Source organism: Puma concolor, chromosome A3 (assembly GCF_028749965.1).
Source record: "Puma concolor isolate L17-30 chromosome A3, mPumCon1.1.hap2, whole genome shotgun sequence".
Lineage (NCBI taxonomy): Eukaryota > Metazoa > Chordata > Mammalia > Carnivora > Felidae > Puma > Puma concolor.
Window position 1 is genome coordinate 126,971,415 of NC_141669.1, and position 20,296 is coordinate 126,991,710.

General features: G+C 54.5%; 1 protein-coding gene across 1 annotated transcript; it reads left to right on the forward strand.

The window, feature by feature from the left end:
- Positions 1-273: 273 nt before the first annotated feature.
- SLC2A10 (solute carrier family 2 member 10) lies at positions 274-15,916 on the forward strand. Its single transcript, XM_086702380.1, has 5 exons — positions 274-386; positions 8,122-9,402; positions 9,858-9,980; positions 11,916-12,051; positions 14,301-15,916. The coding sequence occupies exons 1-5, from the start codon at positions 383-385 to the stop codon at positions 14,377-14,379; spliced, it is 1,623 nt and encodes a 540-aa protein (XP_086558506.1). The 5' UTR covers positions 274-382; the 3' UTR covers positions 14,380-15,916.
- The last annotated feature ends 4,380 nt before the right edge of the window (positions 15,917-20,296 follow it).

The window sequence follows — 20,296 nt, forward strand, 5'->3', positions numbered from 1 at the left end:
CGGTCCCAGTAGACACATGAGTGAGTGAGTGTGTGTGTGTGTGTGTGTGTGTGTATACACGCTGGAGAGGCCGGACTAGTAATGTGGGCTGCAGGGAGCACAGGGGAGAGGAGCATGTGGGGGTCCCCCACAACAGGGATGACAGTGGGCGGGAGCCAGGAGGAGCACAGTGGTTGGGGACCCCAGCCAGGCCGGGATGGTCCCGCACAGGGGGCCAAGGCCGCCCGGCCGACGTGGCGGTGGCGCTGTGGACAGGCGGGCGGGGAGGAGGAGGAGGGCGGGAGGCGGGCCGGAAAGTTTGTCGGGCGACAGAGGCGGGGACTCCGGCGGGGGATGCGCCCCCGGCTCCGGCGCCCCCGCTCGCACGGGAGTCGAGCTCGCCATGGGTAAGTGGAGATCGGGCGCTGCCGCGGGGGAGCCCCGACGACCCCATCCGTGCGCGCCCCGCCCCCTGTTGCACCGTCCCCCCCCCCCCCCCCAACCACCCACTCGGGTGGGGACCGCGGGCCTGGCTGGCTGCGCGCTGGGAGGGGACGCGGGCGCACTTCCTTCCAGGCTCCTTTCTGCCCAGAAAAAAGTGACCCGAGAGTGCTCTTTACTTGATACTGAGCTGCGGACCCAGGGCAGGCCTTCTCCTGACCGCTTCAAGCCTTACAACCACCCCCGGCCAGTGAGACCGCTCCTAGCCTGCAGATAAAGAAATCGAGGTTCCGAAAGGAGCAAATTCATTCATCAGTTTGCTGACCACTTCTGTTGCCAGGCCTCCGGATGCTGCCGTGAGCAACGCGGGCGAAACTTCTGCTTCCGAGATATTCAATGAGGGAGACGGGGAGACTGGAATCCAGCACTGGGGCTGGGTGGGTGCGTGGGAGGGGAATAGAGAATTTCTTTGTTGCTACAGGGGACTAGGGTCTCCATGTCGCTCTCTGGATCCAGAGCCTCGTGTGGTCACTCCGTCGTTCGTCCCTCTACTGTGGGACTCAGCGGGGAACAAAGTAGACGATAGTCCTCTCTTCCATGGAGCTGGCATTCCAGTTGAGAAGCTGGATGAGCAAGTAAATGAATAAAATAATCTCCAGGAGTGATAGGATGCGGGGGAACACACAAAATAAGGTCATGTGATACTGGAGAGGGAGGCGGCTTCTTTAGGTAGGGAGAGAGCAGATGCCTGCCAGAGGAGGCACTGGAGCTGAGAAACAGGTTTGCTAAGATCTGGAAGAAGAGCTTCTAGGGGGAGGGATAGCACGTGCAAAGGCCCTGAGGCACGAGTGAGCTGGTTGGTCAGGCCGATGCACCCAGAGCACAGTGGGCAAGGGGAAAAGGGTGGGAGGGAGGTCAGAGTTAGGCAAGGGGCTAGACTGTGTAGGCCTTTGTAGGCCAGGGTGAGCGGTTTGAATTCTATTCCGAATGACAGGGGAAGCTGGAGAAGGCTTTTAAGCTGGGGTGGAACATGACCCTAATTGTGTTTTAAAAACTCAACTCTGGATCATTCTGTGGAGAATCGTAATAGCTAACAGTGGCTGTAAGCTAGACAGGCATCCAATGCAGATATGACTAATATCCACATTTGTAGATAGGGAAGCTCAGAGAGGTTAAGGGAGCTGCCCAAGGTCACACAGCTGTGGAGTAAAAAAGCTGGGATGGAACCCCAGCACTCTGGCTGCAGTCTGCATTCCTAAGCACCGTACCACCCAGCCTCTCATGCAGAGTCATGGCACAACTGATCACCAATTCCAGCTCTGACTCCAGAGTCCATGCTCTTAACCCTCAAGGCACACTGCCCCAGAGCCCAAGGGAATCCTGGGCCCAGAGAGGTCCTCCCAAGAACACTCAGCTTGACCCTGGTCCCTTGCACCTGCCCCTCCTACCCCTTTGCTGCCTCCTAAGTTAATTCAACAGCTGTTGACTGAACATCACCTAAGGACAGGACTGGGGCTGAGTGGGAGTGAAGGAGGGAGGTACAATCGAACTGGCACCGGGCTCTGTCCTCCCCAGAGACCCCATGCCGCTTTCCCGGGCTCCCTTTCTCAGGGATTGGGTCCTGTGTGTAGACCTGGGTTCCAGCACCCATTCTCCCACTTCTGGGTCCATCATCTCGTCAACCTCCCTGGCCCTCGGCTTCCTCATCTATGGAACGACCCACATACAAGACGCTTATCACAAGGCAGCCGTGAAAATGGCGAGCAAATGCACAAAAAGGGCTCGGCCCCCCACCTACCCACGGTGAACGGTCACTTAACGTGAGCTTTCCTTTTCCATCACACCCAGTGTTGGGACTCTGGAGTCGAAGACTGGCCAAGGTGAGCCTCTGCTCTGTCACTTACAAAACTGCCCCCTTGGGCAAATGTCTTCACCTCTCTGTGCCTTGGCTGCTGCATCTGTCAAATGGGAATGACAGCAGGGCCCACGTCATAGGTTTGCTGTAGGGATTAAGTCGGCTGATACAGATAGAGCTTCCAGAAGTGGCGGTCTGGCCGGCGGTGGTGAGTGCTCCCTAAGTATGAGCTGTGTTGGGACATTTGGAGGCCAGCCTCCCAGGTAAGGGTATTTGCATATTTCAGTTTTGCTCCGCCTTCTCCCTGGAGCTTCAGGGAAAGCCAGGGCAGATCTCTGGTAGGGGAGGGCCCCAATGCATTGTGACTTCTGGCTGAGATGCTGTTCCAGGGTCACCCAGGGGAGGCTCCCGGGGACTTGCAGCTGGTGATACAGCTACCCCAAACCCGACCTCTTGCCCCTTCCTCTACTCCCTGATTCTCTCCCTGGGAAGCCCTGTCCTCCACAGAGAGGGGCCTAGGGGATTAAGGGATTTCCTCCAGTGTGAGACAGCTTCACATACAACCTATATGTAGACGGATAGTTCATAGCAAGGGAGAGCAGTTCCCAAACCCAGGCTAGGCTCGAACTTGGGGGGCCAGAATCTACTCTACTTGCTGTGGAGTGTGGCCGCTTCCAGGCCCTAGACGTCTCCAAACACCCAAGAGTCCGGATCCTTTCTCTCTGGATTCCCTAAGCCCCCCAGAGTTCCTTCATTCCATCATCTTGTTTATTTAACAAGTATTTGCTGAATGCCAGGAACTGTCCTCGGCATCAGGGAGACAGCTAAGGACAAACAAACAATTCCTGTTCTTTTGGGGCCAATATTCTGGTCAGGAAGAACAATAAATATGTAAAATATATTGTTCTTCCAGAGGGTGAGAAGTACCATGGAGACAAATAAACAGGGAAGGGCGTTAGAAGTGCTGAATGTGAGGGGCGCCTGGGTGGCTCCGTCGGTTAAGCATCCAACTTAGGCTCAGGTCATGATCTTGTGGTTCGTGGGTTCGAGCCCCGCGTCGGGCTCTGTGCTGACGGCTCAGAGCCTGGAGCCTGCTTCGGATTCTGTGCCTCCCCCTCTCTGTCTGCTCCTCCCCCGCTCATGCTCTGTCTCTCTATCTCTCAAAGAATAAATAAACATTAAAAAAAAAATTTTTTTTTAAGTGCTGGATGTGATGGGGAGGTTGCGGTTTTACGTGGAGGGCCAGGGAAGGCCTCATGAGAAGGTGATGTCTGAGCAAATACCAGAGGGAAAGAGGGAAGGAATGGGGCGGGGCGGGGGGGGGGGGGGCTCTCCTGGCAGAGGTGACAGCTGGTAAAAGGCCTTGAGTTCAGGAATGAGGTGCAACAGCAAGGAAGCTGGCTGGCATGGAGCCAGGAGAGAGCAGGCAGATCCTGCAGGGCCTTGAAGGCCACTATCAGGACTTGGCATCTTTTCAGAATAGAATAGAGTGGGAGCCTTGAGGGCTGTGAGCAGAAGGACTGAGGCTTTCACAGGACCCCTCCGGCTGTCCTGGAGCATTCTCTTAGGTTCACATGTATCTGACACAGGCCCCTGGAATGCCACGCAGTGACACCTCCCTAGTCCCCGGCTCAGTCATTGGTTCATTCGGCAGAAATCTTACGGAGCCCCTCTTGGGCGGCAGCACGGGGCTGGGGCTCAGGATGCACAGACTGGAAGTCTCCGTCCCTGCCCTTCCCAGTTTAATAAGGAAGACACATCAGCAACCTTGGGATGGTGTAAGCAAATAAAGGGGGAATGCAGAGCTGGTTGGAAGTGAAAAACGTGGCTTGGAAAGTTGAGGAAGATGTACAGGAGTTAGCCAGGGCCTCCCTTGAACTAGCTTAAACCAAAACAAAACAAAATAAAACAAAACAAAAGAAAGAAAAAGAAGTTTTAAAAAGTAGGAAGAAAAGAAAAAAGGTGGGGCGCCTGGGTGGCTCGTCGGTTAAGCGTCCGACTTCACTCAGGTCATGATCTTACGGTTCGTGGGTTCGAGCCCCGCGTCCGGCTCTGTGCTGATGGCTCGGAGCCTGGAGCCTGCTTTGGATTCTGTGTCTCCCTCTCTCTCTGCCCCTCCTCTGCTCACGCTCTGTCTCTCTCTGTCTCAAAAATAAATACAAACATTTTAAAAAATTAAAAAAAAAAGAACAAAGGTAGTCACTGAAAATCCCATGGCCTCAGACATGGGAACCCTCCCACCCCTCCGCCCCCACCAAGGGGGAGGATGGCGTCCAACTGCTCCAAGCAGGTAAACTACGGTGAGCAAATACACTGGCCCAGGTTCAGCCAAGTGGTTTTCATCGCTGCCCAGGGCCTGGGAACCTGCTGGTTGGTCAGATCTGGGTCATGGCCGTGGCCCTGGAGTGAGGCAGTGGGGGTGGAGGTGGGGGCGGCCATTTCTGCCCAAACCAGCAGATTGAGAGACAAAGGGCAAAGAAGACCAGAGCCCCAAGAGAGGACGGGGTTGGGGCCGGGGTGGGGGGGGGGGGTTGCCAAATACCCGACACGTGCAACTCAAGACCCCTCTGGGAGGTGACCGTGAGCTGGGACCCACAAGGATACGTGGACCTGTGGGGAGCACAGGCAATGAAGGAGGGGTAGGTGGGAGTGAAAATGGATGGTGCGTGCTGGGAACCAGTTGTGCAGGGCTTGTGGGAGGCAGGTGGGGAGGTGCGGACAGAGCCGGGGTGGGAAAGTGACCGAGGCGTTCGGCTGGGGCTTTCAGCTCAGGTAAGGGCCTGGAATGACACGCTAAGGACCTGATCGAGCAGGCGATGGGAGCCATGGAAAGCTTTAGGAAGGGAATGTACTTCCCTAGTCGTTCTAATGGCCTTGACTCCTTGGGGCCTCTCCTTCGTGGTTTCTTGGGGCACCGTCGTTTCACTATGCTTTGTGACTTGGGTTTCCCTGAGGGCTAATGTATCAGTATTTCCCCTCCCTCTCTGAACCTGCATCCCTGTTCTCCTCACACCCCACCTCTCCTTGATTGTCCTTCTTGCTTGAGGTCAGTTCAGCAGAGCTCTTAAGTATATGGGTTTGGGAGTCACTTGGATCAGTGTCGGAGGCCTGATGCTGTTGCTTCCCGCCTGTGAGAAGAGTCTGAGCCTTACCTCCCCATCTGTAAAGTGGGGACAATTGCACCTGCACCACCTCGGGGCGGTTGTGAAGATGAGTTAACAGAAGGCACTAAAGTCTTTCCGTGGGGGAGATGTTCAATCAATGACACCCGGTTGCATTACTATTCTGTCTCACTATTATCGTTGCTGTTCTGCTCTTCCCACCGTGACTCGAATCTGCCCTGATGCATTTTCCAGCAGAACCTGTCGATAGTCACCTTTGCCTCCGAGTCCCTTGGCTGGGTTCCCTTTCAACTCAAGAGGAGCTGAGGAAATGGCAAACAAATTCTGTTTTCACCCGATTGCTTCACACGGCCTGAAAGAACCTTCCCTCCTGCCAGTGAACTCCAGGAACCGAGGGAGATGGGGGCAAAGGGAAGCGAAGACAGGGCAGGACCTGGGTCGCACAATCTTCCTAGGGGGTTTGTTCACGGGTCGTGAGCAGGAAACGCGGGGCCAGCCAGGGAAAGGTAGGGGGTTACCTCCCAGGGGGCAGGGCTGGGAGGCAGAAGGGGGAACAGAAATGGGGGGTGAGCCTTCCACCTATGAAACTCCTTCCCCTGCACAAAAATTGCCTGACAGAGATGGGGAGAGATAGAGGCAAGAGAGAAGAGAGCAAAATCGCCATTTGCCAAGGTTTTGTAATGGAGTGGTGAAGGGCGTGGATTGTGGAGCCAGACCGCCTGCCTGGCTTTGAATCTAGGCTCAGCTACTTTTGACCTGAGATAAGTCACCTCACCTCTGGTGGTCAGTCTATTCATTCATAATATAAAAGCCACCACATGAAGTTACATTAAGTCAAATGCGTTATTGCACTGAAAGTGCTCAAAGCAGTGCCTGGTCCAGAGAAAACAGTGAATCTGGCTGTTGTATTATCAATGTTCTTGTCAGGACCAGCATGGGCGTGGGTGAGATAGATACTGCTGGAATAGTCTAGATGCATCTAGAAATATCTAAGTGTAAGCATGTGAATGAAGAATTAAGGGTAACTGGGGCGCCTGAGTGGCTCAGTCGGTTAAGCGTCCGACTTCAGCTCGGGTCACGATCTCACGGTTCGTGAGTTCGAGCCCCGCGTCGGGCTCGGTGCTGACAGCTCAGAGCCTGGAGCCTGTTTCCGATTCTGTGTCTCCCTCTCTCTCTGCCCCTCCCCTGCTTGCACTCTGTCTCTTTCTCTCCCTCTCAAACATAAATACACATCAAAAATTTTTTTAAAAAAGAAGAATTAAGAGTAACCTGTAACTGCAGTGGCGATATGGTAGCTGCTAGCTAGAAATTTTTACGTGTAAATTAATTAAAATTACATAAAATAAAAAATGAGGTTCCTTAATCACATTGACCACATTTTAAGGGCTCGGGAGTCACATGTGCTGGTGAGTACCATAGATCACCTCTCTCTGCCCAGCTCAAGCCTTCAAAGACTTGCCTCCTTCCACTAAGAATGAAATTCATTACCGTCTTCACGACTTAACAAGTTCCACGTGATCAGGCCCCTGCCTACTTCTCCTGTCTCTTTATCTCCTGTCACCCGAGCCACCCTGACCTCTGCTGATAGCACAGCGATTGAGAGCCTGCCCTCTCTGGCGACATCTGCCACCACTTGCTGTGTGACCATGGGAAAGGTTTCTTACCCTCACTGAGCCTTAAAGGATGATGCTAATAATCATATGTTACAGGATTGTGGTAAGAATTCAACGAGTAAGTACACATAAAGTTCTTAAGACACGCTTAGTAAGTGCCACATAAGCACTAGCTATTAATATTCGTGGTTATTGTTCAAACATACCAAAAACTGTCTTGCCTCAGTGCCTTTGTGTTTGCGGTTCCCTCTCTAGAATGTTCTTCTCCCAGATTGTACATGGCTTTCACCCTCACTCAATTCAGATCTCTGCTCAAATCTTCCCTCTTTAGAGAAGCCTTAACCGACTGCCCTATTTAAAACTGAATTCCTCCATCAGTTTCAACCCACATTCCCTGCTTTTTTCTGTGACTCCTATCACCACCTGAATATATATATATATATATAAATGTCTGCCATATATATATATATATATATATATATATATATATATATATAAAACGACATCACCATTGTACTGCCGGCCCCAAGAACACAGTCTGGCATGTTGTAGATGCCAGATAAATAAAATGTTGAAGATTGGATGGATGCATGCATGGATGGATGGGTAAGTGTGTGAACGGGTACAGAAGGGATGGAAAACAAAGATGGGGGATGAATGGTTGTGTCTGTGGACAGGTGCATCAGTAAATAAGTGGATGGTGAATTAAAGGCTACAGGAAGGGAATGGACGGATGAATATGTGGTAGAGGGAGCAGACGGACGGATGGAGGAGTGGATGGTGAAGGGCTGGATGGATAGATTGATTAATAACTCGACGGGTGAATATAGATGGAGTGGACGGAGGGATGAGCGGACTGGTGGGTGGACGGATGGAACAGTAAACGGACAGATAGGAGAATGACGGCAGATGGGTGGAGGGGTGGGCGGGTGAAGGGGGGAGGGGATGGGTGGATGAATGAATGAATGGGTGGGCGGATGGATGGACGGGTAACTGATGGGGTAGCTGGATGGACCGATGGAGGGGTTGACAGATGGAGGGGAAGCTGGACGGACGGATGCTCTGGCAAGGAGCCGTCCTGAACTCTGCTCCTGTCACTTTTGTTTTCCAGGCCGTCCCCAACTGCTCCTGCCCCTGTGTGCCTCTGTGTCTTTGCTGGGTGGCCTGACCTTCGGCTATGAGCTGGCAGTCATATCGGGTGCCCTGCTGCCACTGCAGCTGGACTTCGGGCTGTCCTGCTCGGAGCAGGAGCTCCTGGTGGGCAGCCTGCTCCTGGGGGCTCTCCTGGCCTCCCTGGTGGGCGGCGTCCTCATCGACCAGTATGGCAGGAAACGAGCCATCCTTGGGAGCAACTTGGTGCTTTTGGCGGGCAGCCTGAGCCTAGGCCTGGCCGGCTCCCTGGCCTGGCTGGTCCTGGGGCGCTTGGCCGCTGGATTTGCCATCTCTCTCTCCTCCATGGCCTGCTGCATTTATGTGTCAGAGCTGGTGGGGCCGCGGCAGCGGGGCGTGCTGGTGTCCCTCTACGAGGCAGGCGTCACCGCGGGCATCCTGCTCTCCTACGCACTCAACTACGCCCTGGCTGGCGCCCCCTGGGGATGGAGGCGTATGTTCAGCTGGGCCGCTGCACCTGCCCTCCTACAGTCCCTCAGCCTCCTTTATCTCCCTGCTGGCACCGCCGAGACTCCAGCGCCCAAGGACCTCGTTCCTCTCCAGGGAGGTGGGACCTCCAAGCTGGGCCTGGCGAGGCCAAGATCCTCCCTCCTGGACCTCTTCAGGGCGCGGGAGAACATGCGAGGCCGGACCGCCGTGGGCTTGGGGCTGGTGATTTTCCAGCAGCTGACGGGGCAGCCCAATGTGCTGTCCTACGCCTCCACCATCTTCCAGGCGGTGGGCTTCCGGGGAGGCTCCTCCGCGGTGCTGGCCTCTGTGGGACTCGGGGCCGTGAAGGTGCTGGCGACCCTGACTGCCATGGGGCTGGTGGACCGAGCGGGCCGCAGGGCCCTGTTACTGGCCGGCTGTGCCCTCATGGCCCTGTCGGTCAGCGGCATAGGCCTTGTCAGCTTTGCCGTGCCCATGGCCTCCGGCCCAAGCTGCCTGGCCGTGCCCAATGCCACCAGGCTGTCAGGCCTCCCTGGGGACTCCGGCCTGCCGAGGGCCATGGCTCCCCCTCCACCGCCGACAACGAGTGAGAACCAAGGGAGGCCGGCCTTGTCGACCTCTGAGACGACCCAGCCTCCTCCCGGAGCTGGGGACCCCACCGCCCCGGCCCTGCCGACCTTAAGCCCCGCCTCCCCGGCACCCCCTTCTGCCCCAGAGCGCGTCCTCCTGCACTGGGCCGCGCTGGTCTGTTTGATGGTCTTTGTGAGCGCCTTCTCCTTTGGATTTGGACCAGGTAGGTGAGGGTTCTCTCGCAGGTGACTCTGCGGCCTTCTACCCCACCCAGCGGGAAAGGTTGGGGACCGCGTCAGTCAGGGTCTCAGAAGGACACCAGAGGTGGCTTTTGAGCGTGAGGCCAGTGAAGCTTCCACTGGCCGTGCCCCTTGGTGGGCACTCCTTCGGAGGGCGGGGCCTAATTTCCTGTTCCTAGTTGTTTTTTTTTTCCTTTTTTCCTTACAAAGGCCCCCAAATTATTGAAGCTTCAAGCCTCAGAAGACCTGAATGTTGCCCCTGGATAGCTCACTCGGGGTTTACTCAGAAGGAGTTCTTACCGCAGTAGGAGGGAGGCGGCGGGCGGAGTGGGTGTCGGGGGCCTGACACTCTGTGGTTGGGGGCTGCCCGCTGGACCGGGGGGTGCCAGGCCCCGGTCCCCGCCGCAACCCACCAGTCTGCCCTGCTCTCCTGTCCTAGTGACCTGGCTCGTCCTCAGCGAGATCTACCCCGCGGAGATCCGGGGCAGAGCCTTCGCCTTCTGTAACAGCTTCAACTGGGCCAGCAACCTCCTCGTCAGCCTCTCCTTCCTCGACCTCATCGGTGAGTCCTGTGACCTAATTCCGAGGTCCCGTCCCCTCTAGATCCGGGAAGCCAGGGCTTCTGTACCTGTGGGGGTGCAAGTGCCAGAACACCCAGTGCAAACCAGTTTATGAACCAAAGGGAGGATTTTTGTCTTAAGTCGCGGAGAGCGGGAGGCTGACCCACGGGCTGCCACAAAGCTGTCACCAGCTTCCACTCTCTTTCCGCTCTGCCTGCCGCGCGGTGGGCTTCCTTCCCAGGCAGCCCGGCCTCGTGGTGGCCGAGACGGCCACCTGTGGATGTCGTGGCTGGGCACCCCCGCGGAAGGAGAGCGTTTCTTTCCCGGTGTTCTGACCCAAGTCCTGGGATGCCCATCCCTGCCTGGAGGGCTGTAAGATTCTGATGCCCGTCCTGGGGTGTATACCACCCCCTGGAGTCAGGGTGGGTGGGGGACCGCTTCACCCAACCGCCTGGACAGAGGTTGGAGGGGCGGCTCCGCAAAGGAGGGCTAGTGCGAAGGGGGGAGGAGGCAAGGCAACCACGACGAGAGAAGACACGACCTTTGAAGCTTCTACTCCGTTCCAGGCCCCATCAGTGAGTAGCCCGGCCTGAATGGCAGTTGGGAGTTGGGACTGAAGGAGGGAAGAGCTGAAACGTCCAGTCTTGCATCTGGAAGCCATCTGACTGGTGTGGGAGGGGAGGGAACGAGCCCCCGGTGGGGGGATGGGGGGGTCTGGAGACCTGAGTGTGGGGCTCTGGTACCCGCCCCCCAACAAGCCCATTTTCTTCACGTAGCCCAAAGGCCCTTACCGTTAAAGCAGGGGAGTTTTTGGAAAGTCCCTACTTGTGGCAAGACAACTATTCTCTAAATCAGACTTGGTGCAGAATGTGAAAGTCTCCAGGCTTGATCGGGTGCCAGTCTACACCCGCACTAGTGAGAATGTGTCTGAGACCAGGGGGTATAGGAGTTGTGAGCTTTTTTATTCTAAACCGGCTCAAACAGGCTCATGCCCACCTGTCAGCTTCTTCTATCTTCTATCTGGTTGGGATGACAACTATCTCTTCCTACCTGGCATTCGAACCCAGTCTGAGCCATGGTAGGGTTGGGCGGGGTGGGGGGGAGTGTTCTGGGCCGAGAACACCCAGAAAGGACCTCCGAGTTGCTGAGATGCTCCTGGCCCAAGACCACTGGTCACCGGGGCCAAAGTGGGAAGGACTCCTTCACTGTGAGCCCCAAGGCACAGTTCTTAGGGCTCAGCTATTTTCCCATTTTCTGCAGCCAAGCATTTCCTCCTCAAAGGCACAGCCACCCCTGGGGCCTGTGGGAAAGGCTGATAGAAGGATCTGCCCACAGTGTCAGTCTCCCGCCCCCAGTCTCAGGGAAGCCAGGCTGCTTCGTTTTGCCTCAGCCTTCGAGCATCCCCTTTATGTGGAATAACTGAGAGAGAAAGGGGGAGAAGGAGAGGGGAGGGAAGGAAGGAAGGAAGGAAGGAAGGAAGGAAGGAAGGAAGGGAGGAAGGGAGGGAGGGAGGAAGGGAGGGAAGGAGAGGGAAGGGGAGGGAAGGAGAGGGGTGGAAGGATGGGCGGAAGGGAGGGAGGGAGGGAGGATGGGGAGGTGGGGGAGGGGCGGGAGGGAGTGATGAGAATTGTATCACACCCTGACCACCCCCATATCACATATGGGCCAACGCGTCCTTCCCAAGGCCAGCAGGTAGGGAGACAACTGGCCCCGAGCCCTCCTGACTCCCAGGCCAGCTCTCTCCTTGCTGGCTTGGGGATTAAATGGAGGCCAAGCTGGTCAGGGAGGTTGCTCAGAGGTCATGGCCTCTGAGGTGAGAATGGTAATGGCTCTGGAACATAATTTGTGTTTCTGCCTCAACAAAGCCCTTCGCTCATTGTCTCCTTTCCCCGGCTTGGGCTGGGCCCCTGCCCACACTCCCGCCCTCCTGTTCCCAGGCACTATCGGCTTGTCCTGGACCTTCCTGCTCTACGGGCTGACCGCTGTCCTCGGCCTGGGCTTCATCTATGTATTTGTCCCCGAAACCAAAGGCCAGTCACTGGCAGAGATAGACCAGCTGTTCCAGAGGAGACGGTGAGAGGGGACGGGGCTGGGCCTTGGGAAAGAGTCACATCAGATCCTGAGCAAATCAGTTCAGGATTTAGTCCTCACACTTTCTGTGTGCAAGAGAGCGTTTTTCTCCTCTTCCTGACCCTCTTAGTGCCTGGATGCAGTCAGTTTTGTCTTGGCCTCATACAGGAGCTGTTTCCCTTGAGTTGTTGATCTCTACCTACAGCAGAATTTCACGTGACGTTAAGGCCCGGCTCATGGGAATTTTAAAATCATGCCGTTATGGGATCACATGAGCTTAGAATAGTAAAATGCTAATGTCGCAGCATCTTAGAATCAGAGAAGCGTAGAGGAAAATTTTATAATGGTGGCCTTTTAAAGTCACACACAGAGAATTGTGGGCTTAATCTACTCAGTTCAGTGGGTGTTTATTAAGCCCCTACTCTGTGCCAGGCAGTGTCTGGGCCTTCGGAAACAGACAGTGAGCCGCTGAGAGTAGGGACTTAAATAAACAAGCAGAAAGGAGGCTGAGAGTAGGGACAGAAAATAAACAAGCCCATCGAGGCATCAGCAAGAGCATTTTGGGGAGTGATATGTAGCTGGAAGAAAAGGAAACAGTGAAATCTGTTGAGAAGGCCTGATTCACAGAGAGGGGGACAGAGGGGCAAGGCGTTGTGGCCAAATTAGAGTAGGTGGTCAGAGAGGGGAGGCCTCCTTGAGGAGGTGCGATTTCAGTTCGGGAGAAGGAGACAGCCATGTAAAGATGAGGGGGAGGAGCATTCCAGGCGAAGACAACAGCAAGTGCAAAGGCCCTGAGGTTGGGAGCGAATCTGGCATATGCAAGGAACAACGAGGAAACCAGGGTGGCTGGAACAGAGGGAGGGAGGGTGGCAGGAGGGGTAGAAGATCAGACCATCCAAGTTGGTAGGAGCTTGATCACGGCAGGTCTTTAGATCATAGCGAGGAGTGGAGAATCTCAGCCTCGTGGGGCCTTGGGCCATTCAAATAAGCGAAGAGAGGAATAGGGGCATCAGAAGGGACCTGTAATCCTACATGCCTTTGGCAAATGTCCCTGGTTACTTCTTGTAGTAAAAGGAATCCCCAGCACCTGACTGCCCGTTCTATTCCTGGGAGGCCCTAAACGATTTTTTAAAAATAAGTCACTCTAATAGTGAGTTAGAACTCGCCTCCCGCAGCTGCCCGGCCTGCCAAGTCCCACCCAACCTGGTCCCCGAAGGGACGCAGAACTAGTCCAGTGTAACGGCCTCCAACCTGCTCCTCCCCGCCCCTGACTGTTCTCTGCAAGCGGAACACCCCCTGTTTTCTGGATGACCCCTCAGCAGCCCAACCCTGTCGGTTAGGAAACGGATCCGGCTGCTCGGAGCACGGCTGGGGAGGCAGCTGTGCTCCGAGAGGTCATCCGGGGTCCCAGGCTCCTTCTCTCTGCTCGTTCTGCCTTCTCTTCTGCATTACCTTTCCCACACAGCCCGGGACGGTGAGCCGCCACAGTCCCGGCAGAGGGGAGGGCCAGAGGGGGACGCAGTTGGAAAGATGCACCTGTCACTTCCACCCACATCCTTTGTACAGAACCTGGCGACACCCACCTGCAGGGGAGGCTGAGAAACAGGGGCTTTAGGGGCGCCTGGGGGGGCTCAGTCGGTTGAGTGTCCAACTTCGGCTCAGGTCACGATCTCGTGGTTGGTGAGTTCCAGCCCCACATCTGTCAGCGCAAAGCCCACTTCGGATCCTCTGTCTCCCTCTCTGCCTCTCCCCGCTCACGCTCTCTTTCTCTCTCAAAAATAAATAAACATTAAAAAAAAAAAGATCACACACACACACACACACACACACACACACACACGAAATGGGCTTTAATCTGATAGCAGGAGCCACTGGAATCTCTTCCATACGGGCTTTCCTGGGAGAAGATTCCAGCCGCCTCCTCTGGGATGAGGAGCTAAGGAGGCAGAAAGGCAGGTGGAAGCCGGCTTTGGGCTAAAGCAGGACGTAATTGCAGCTGAGGGAGGGGAGTGCAGGCTGGTAACTTGGGGTCACACGGTGGAGGCCGGGCCACCAGCCTGTGGGGAAAGGAAGCTGGGTCTGCCATGACCTCAGGAAGAGACAGGTCAAAGTGAGGGGCTTGGACAGGGTCTGGCAGTCCTCACTTTAGTTAGTCCCTAGAGTTCAGATATCAAGCCCTGACATCAGAGACAGACGGGGACACTCACTGTCCCCCCCCCCCCCCACCTCCACCCTGCGACTCTCCTTGACAGGTTCGCCCTGAGCTTTGGCCCCCGGCAGAGCTCTGCTGGCATCCCATACACCCGCATCGAGGTCGCTGCCGCCTCCTGAGGAATCCATCTGCCTGGGAAGGTGCTGGAACCATGGCTTTAGCAGACAGTCTCCAGCTTCCTGCTTGCCTGGCCCCTGGGGCACAAGTTTTAGGTGGTCCTGTAGGAGTCACCCATGCTTTAGAAGAGGTCTATTTGGCCCCGGGTGAAAGAGGAGAAAATTTGAGAACCTAGAAGTCTTCATTTTGAATCTCAGGCTCTGAGGGCCCCTGACGATGTGCCTTCTTGCCGCGGTTTCCCCATTGTCTCTGCACGTCCCTGCAGGACCTATATTGACAACATCTCATGGAGTCTCCTTTGCTCCTCGGGCTTTCTCAGAGAACCTCTAAGGAACCGGTCCTGGAAGGAAGTCTCTTCTGGCATCACCCCCAAATCCAGATGAGGATACACTATACTCTCAGCTCTCTTTTTCCATCCGGCTGGGACTTTTCGGTCAGAGGGGAGCCAGCTCAGGTCACGATCTGTGTGACCCCACAGTCACCAGCAGCTCAGACTGGGTGATAGGCTGCTTGAGTTCTAGTCCCGCTTCCCTGGTGTCATCGCGACATGACCGTGGGCCTCAGTTTCCCCGATATGTACCATGGGGGACCTGGACCAAGGAGTTCTTTAAGATCACATCCGATGCCAATGAGCTGGAATTCTAAATGCTGCTAATTCAACACAGGTTCAGCGTGAGCCCTGCTCTCAAGCTGCCGGCCATCTCTTTAGGGGATGTGAGTTTTAATTAGGGGAATGGTAAATAGAATTCCAGAATCGTATGCACTAGAATCCAAGAGCTGACATGGTGTGTGAAGCAAGCCCTGGGAGCTGTTTCCAGGATGGTGCAGGACAGCTCTGCGGAAAGGAGATGGGTTTGGAGGCTGACAAGCCTGGATGCTGGTGTTGTCTCTGTCGCCTTGGGTAACAACTCCCTCTAGCCTCAGTTTCCACATCTACAGAATGGGGATGATTGGGCCCCCGGGGGTGTATTTAACCCCTGTCTGACTGCAGGAGGGTCTTCAGCTGGTCCCATCCAGCTAGTCAGGGCCGGGGGGGGGGGGGTTCTGTTCACCCTCAGTTACCGAGGCCCCCACCTTTGAGACACTGTTAAGGGTCAGCCCTGAGGGGTGAGTCAGAGATTAAGCAAGGAACTCGGGCCAGAGGTCACCAGAGGAAGGGCCTGGCAAGAGTGAGTTCCGGGGCGCCTGGGTGACTCAGTCGGTTAAGCGTCCGGCTTCAGCTCAGGTCATGATCTCATGGTTCGTGAGTTCAAGCCCCGCATCGGGCTCTCTGCTGTCAGCACAGAGCCCACTTCGGATCCTCTGTCCCCCTCTCTCTCTGCCCCTTCTCTGCTCACACGCATGCTCTCTCTCTCTCAAAAATAATAACTTAAAAAATTAAAAAAACAAAAAAGATGAGTTCCTGGATGCTGAGGCAAATGAAAAGCTAACGCAGACCCAGGGCGCTGATGTGGGACGACCTTGGTCATCTGTGCCTGCTCCGTGGCCTCTGGACTCTGGACTCTCGGCTTCTCTCCTCTTGTTCTAGATGCTTCTCTTGCACCCAGTGGTGTGCGGGAGGCCCCTCAGCCTAGCTCGTGAGAGCCCGTCATTAAGTTTTCAGGACTCTTGCCAGCTGGTTGTTGAACAAAGCCATTTAGAGAAATTAAATTATTTAAGCTCACACTTCAATAAATTCTATTAACAACAAAAGTAATACATGCTAAAAACCCATCACTTCCTTATCTCGCTACCTCTTGCTCTGCCCTGGAGGTTCCTTGCGTATCTTACAAGAGACAAGGGGACATCCTCCCTCCCCACCCCTCCGATGCTGCCTGCAGGATGTCACGTGGTCACACAAAACTGCCCACGTGGGGGGTGTCTTGGCACGGGGGGGGGGGGGGGGTTGAGGGATCGCTGCCAGTGGGGGCTTGACTTACCGCTTCCTTGGTGTCCCAGGCTTAAGGGCGTGATGGATACAATGTTAGCAATGCACGTTGCGAGCGCGTCTGTCGCGTCTGTGGCTGACACGTGAGTGGCACGACAAATTCAGGGAATGTTCTTCCCGTATTCGAAGGCTGTTACCCCACACAACAAACACGATCTGACCCGCATTTTCATTGCTTTGCCCTCGTAAACAAAAATTTCAGCCCGTGTTTCATGTCGAAACTACACTCGTTCGTTCTCCAGGGCTGTGGCGGGGGGGGGGGCTCCTCTGTCGCCGGGCGTTTATTCCTAGTGTGATCTCGTCAAGTCGTGGCTGCAGGGCAGTGATCTTTGGCTTTGGATACAAGAATTTGGCAAACCACCTGCAAAACCCTTGGGTGGGAATTAATTGGCGGGGTATGGAGTTTGTAATAAAGAATATTTACAACCGGGTGTGATTATTTGTGACTTCTGTGCAACGAACACATCCTTTAGCCCAGTTAAAATGTGCACCCGCACGCATCTGTTGTCCTGGAGGGCCGTTCAGATCCAAATCTCTCTTCAAGCCTCTCTCAATTCCCCTTTCCTATCAGCATAGAGAATGCTTTTCCAGTCGTAGACCGGACTCCCTGCTTTTTGGTCAGGGTCATAAACTCAGTGGAGGGACAGGGACTGTAAATGAGCAGAACCGGTTGTGGTGAGTTTTAGTAGGGAGGAGTGTTGTCCTCGGAACCAGGCAAACACAGGCTGTCTCCAAAGGGGACGTCTGACATCCGGTTCCAGCTGGTGGCTGCTGTGGAGGACTGTGGGCCTGTCGTGGCCCGACCATCTGGCTTTTCAAGAAAATCCAGCAACTCAGACTTGGGTGCCAAATTTCCCGATTTGTTAATAGTGACAATCGATGCTTAAGTGAAAAATAGGGTTTAAGCTGGACAAAACATGCCTGTGGCTAACTCACGGCCTTCTGTGCGTGCCTCGGCTCTCGAGGCCTTTCCCTCTGAGGCCCCCCTTGCGTCTGGATTCTTGGGGCTCCCAGCATAATCTCTGTAAAGGGTCACGGCTTTTGGAAGTCAATGCCAAGCAAATCGAGTAGCCAAAGCAGCATGACTTGAGTAAGTTGGAGGGAGTGTTATTGAACGTGGAGGAAAGCGTCACGGAGGGAAGAATGGTTCGTATCCCAGACATGTTGTACGGGCACAATTAGGTGTGTAACTTGGGTAATTGTTCATCTGTGTAATGGGGAAGATACTACCTACTATTTAGAGATGATATACGTCAGTTCAGAGCTGGGCCCGTGGTAGGTGCTCAGAAATGGTCGAGTCCCAGCAGCCCCCAGGAGCGTCTGGCCCTGGGTGAGGAGGCTAGAGAGGGCGAGAACCAGGTGGCCGTTCGTAATGGCGGGGAGGACACCAAAGAAATCGAAGAATGTGCGGTACCTACTAGGCGATCAGGGGTCTTTAGCACCAACTAGAAAAGATGCAGGGACTGGTCAAAGATGTTCAGGGCAGGGAGGGAGAAATTCTCCTCTTTCTCCCAGATAATCTCAGAATAGCTTCAGGGAAGCATTTCCCAAACCCCAGTCTCAGGCACAGCCTTTTCATATGTGGGCCCATCACGAAGTACCTCCCTGTTGTTTGCCAGATGGCATTACGTAGATTACTCACCTAATACTTTTTTTTTTTTAAAGTGATTTGCTTTTCAGCTTAAATGTATTTTAAAAAGAAACTATACTGGGGTACCTGAGTGGCTCAGTCAGTTAAGCATCCGACTTCAGCTCAGGTCACGATCTCGCAGTTTGTGAGTTCGAGCCCTGCGTCGGGCTCTGGGCTGACGGCTCAGAGCCTGGAGCCTGCTTCAGACTCTGTGTCTCCCTCTCTGTCTGCCCCTCCCCTGCTCATGCTCTGCCCCCCCCTCTCAAAAATAAATAAAACATTAAAAAACAATAAAAAAATAAAAAGAAACTATATTAATTTATTTCTCCAATCAAATGCAAATTTACTGAATTCTACCGTGTGCCCTGCGCTGTTCCAGACCCTGGGGCACAGTAGTGAAGGGAAGGAAAGACGGGGAGGAAGGAAAAGTAGATGGATGGCTGGATGGCTGGATGGAGAGACAGGTGTGTGTCAGGTAGTGAGGAGTGCTGAGATAAGGGGTGATGGGGGTGCTCGCATGCAGCTTTAGCTGGGAGAATCAGAGACAGCCTCTTTGCGGTGGTGGCATCCGAGCAGGGACTTGCGTAAAGGACTAGAGTGAGCCATGGAAAGATCTGGAGGGGGGAAAGCATCCCAGGCAGATGGGCCAGCATGTGCAAAGGCCCTGAGGTAAGTCTGAGCTTCCCATGTTGGAGGGGCATCAAGGAGGACGCCGCATATTTACGTGGCGTTTGTGAGCCTAAGAGCGTTGCACATGCCACGGGTGATACCACAGGTAGGTGCCGACGGTCAGGGACCCGTAACATCAGGACAGAGACAGGTGGCCTTTGTTGTTCCTACCTCATGCTGTCCTGGAGAGCAGCGTTCTCAGTGTCACTGTGGACCCGGTTTAGAGCCAGGTCTCCGCGGTCCTCTGAGGAAGGAGTGCCACGGGTTCCTCCGGTTAGAGGAGAAGGCTGTGTAGACGCCGCCATTATCTCCCTGCTGCTCTCGAAGGGCTGGCCATCCAGAGGGAGAGGTGAGGAGGAAGAGAAGAGACAAGATGCGCAACCAAACATTTGCCGCACCTGAGATCGTCACACCAGGGTTGAGGGGTGGAGAACTTCCATGCCTGTCTTGCGGGTCAGGGAGCTGAGGCTTAGGAGGCAGATGGCTGAGTCTCTCCTCCCTAGGCTCCTGCCGGCCTCCCCGTGACCCCACATCCGCTTGGATGACCCCTCGCCAGGCAGGCCTCCTGGCTGTTGGTCTCTGTGGTCCCATGTCGACCTCTTCTATCAAAAACACATTCAACAATAAACGTGCTTTATTATATTTTTTAGTTTATTTAAAGAGAGAGAGAGAGAGAGAATGAATGGGGGAAGGGCAGAGAGAGAGAATCCAAAGCAGGCTTTGCTCAGAGCAGAGCCTGGCGCAGGGCTCAGTCTCGCAACCTCGAGATCGCGACCTGAGCTGATTTCAGGAGTCGAACACTTAACCGACTGATCTACCCAGGCGCCCCAACAGTACGCATACTTTCAATGTTTTCTTTCAAATGTCCCACTTCCTGATCACCCTATCCTAACATTTCTGCTAATATTCTAATGCTCCCCAAGGCAACAGTTCTCTGACCTCACTGGGAACTTTGACCTCGACATGCCAGTCCCCGACCTTACTGCTTTTTCAGCATCCACGGAAAAGTTCAGCCTTCACTGTCCGTCTCGTCCAACCCAGATCCCACATCCCAACCTTATAATCAATCCCCGCACACGCCCTTTTGCAGACCCCGCCGTTCGAATCCTATCCTCTCTCTGCTCGTACGTGGGCAGAGAATGACGTAGAAGTCCTACAATGCGACAAAGAGGTTTCGCTTGAAATTCCTGAACTCAAACCTCACACTCCCCCTCCAAATACTCCCTCTGCACGGCAGTCGATACATTTAAAAGGCAGTTGACAAAATGGGAGGGACTATTTGCAAACCATAAATCTGAAAAAGGGCTAGCCTCCAAAATACGTAAAGAGCTCCTAGAAACCAATGAGCAAATAATCCGATTTAAAAATAGACAAAGGACCTGAATACACCTTTTTCCAAAGACAAACGAACCGCCAATAGTATATGAAAAGGTGCCCAACCTCATCAGGGAAATGCTAGTCGGAACCACAATGGGATGGCACCTCATACCTGTTAGGATGGCTGTGATAAGAAAGGCAAGAACTAACAAGTGTTGGCGAGGATGTGGAGAAAAGGGAGCCCTCGTGCACTGTTAGCGGGAATGTGAATTGGTACAGCCACCTTGGAGACAGTCTGGAAATTCCTCAAGGTATTAAAAATAGAACTATCATGGGTTCCTCCAATCCTACTCTTGGATGTACACACAAAGGAAAT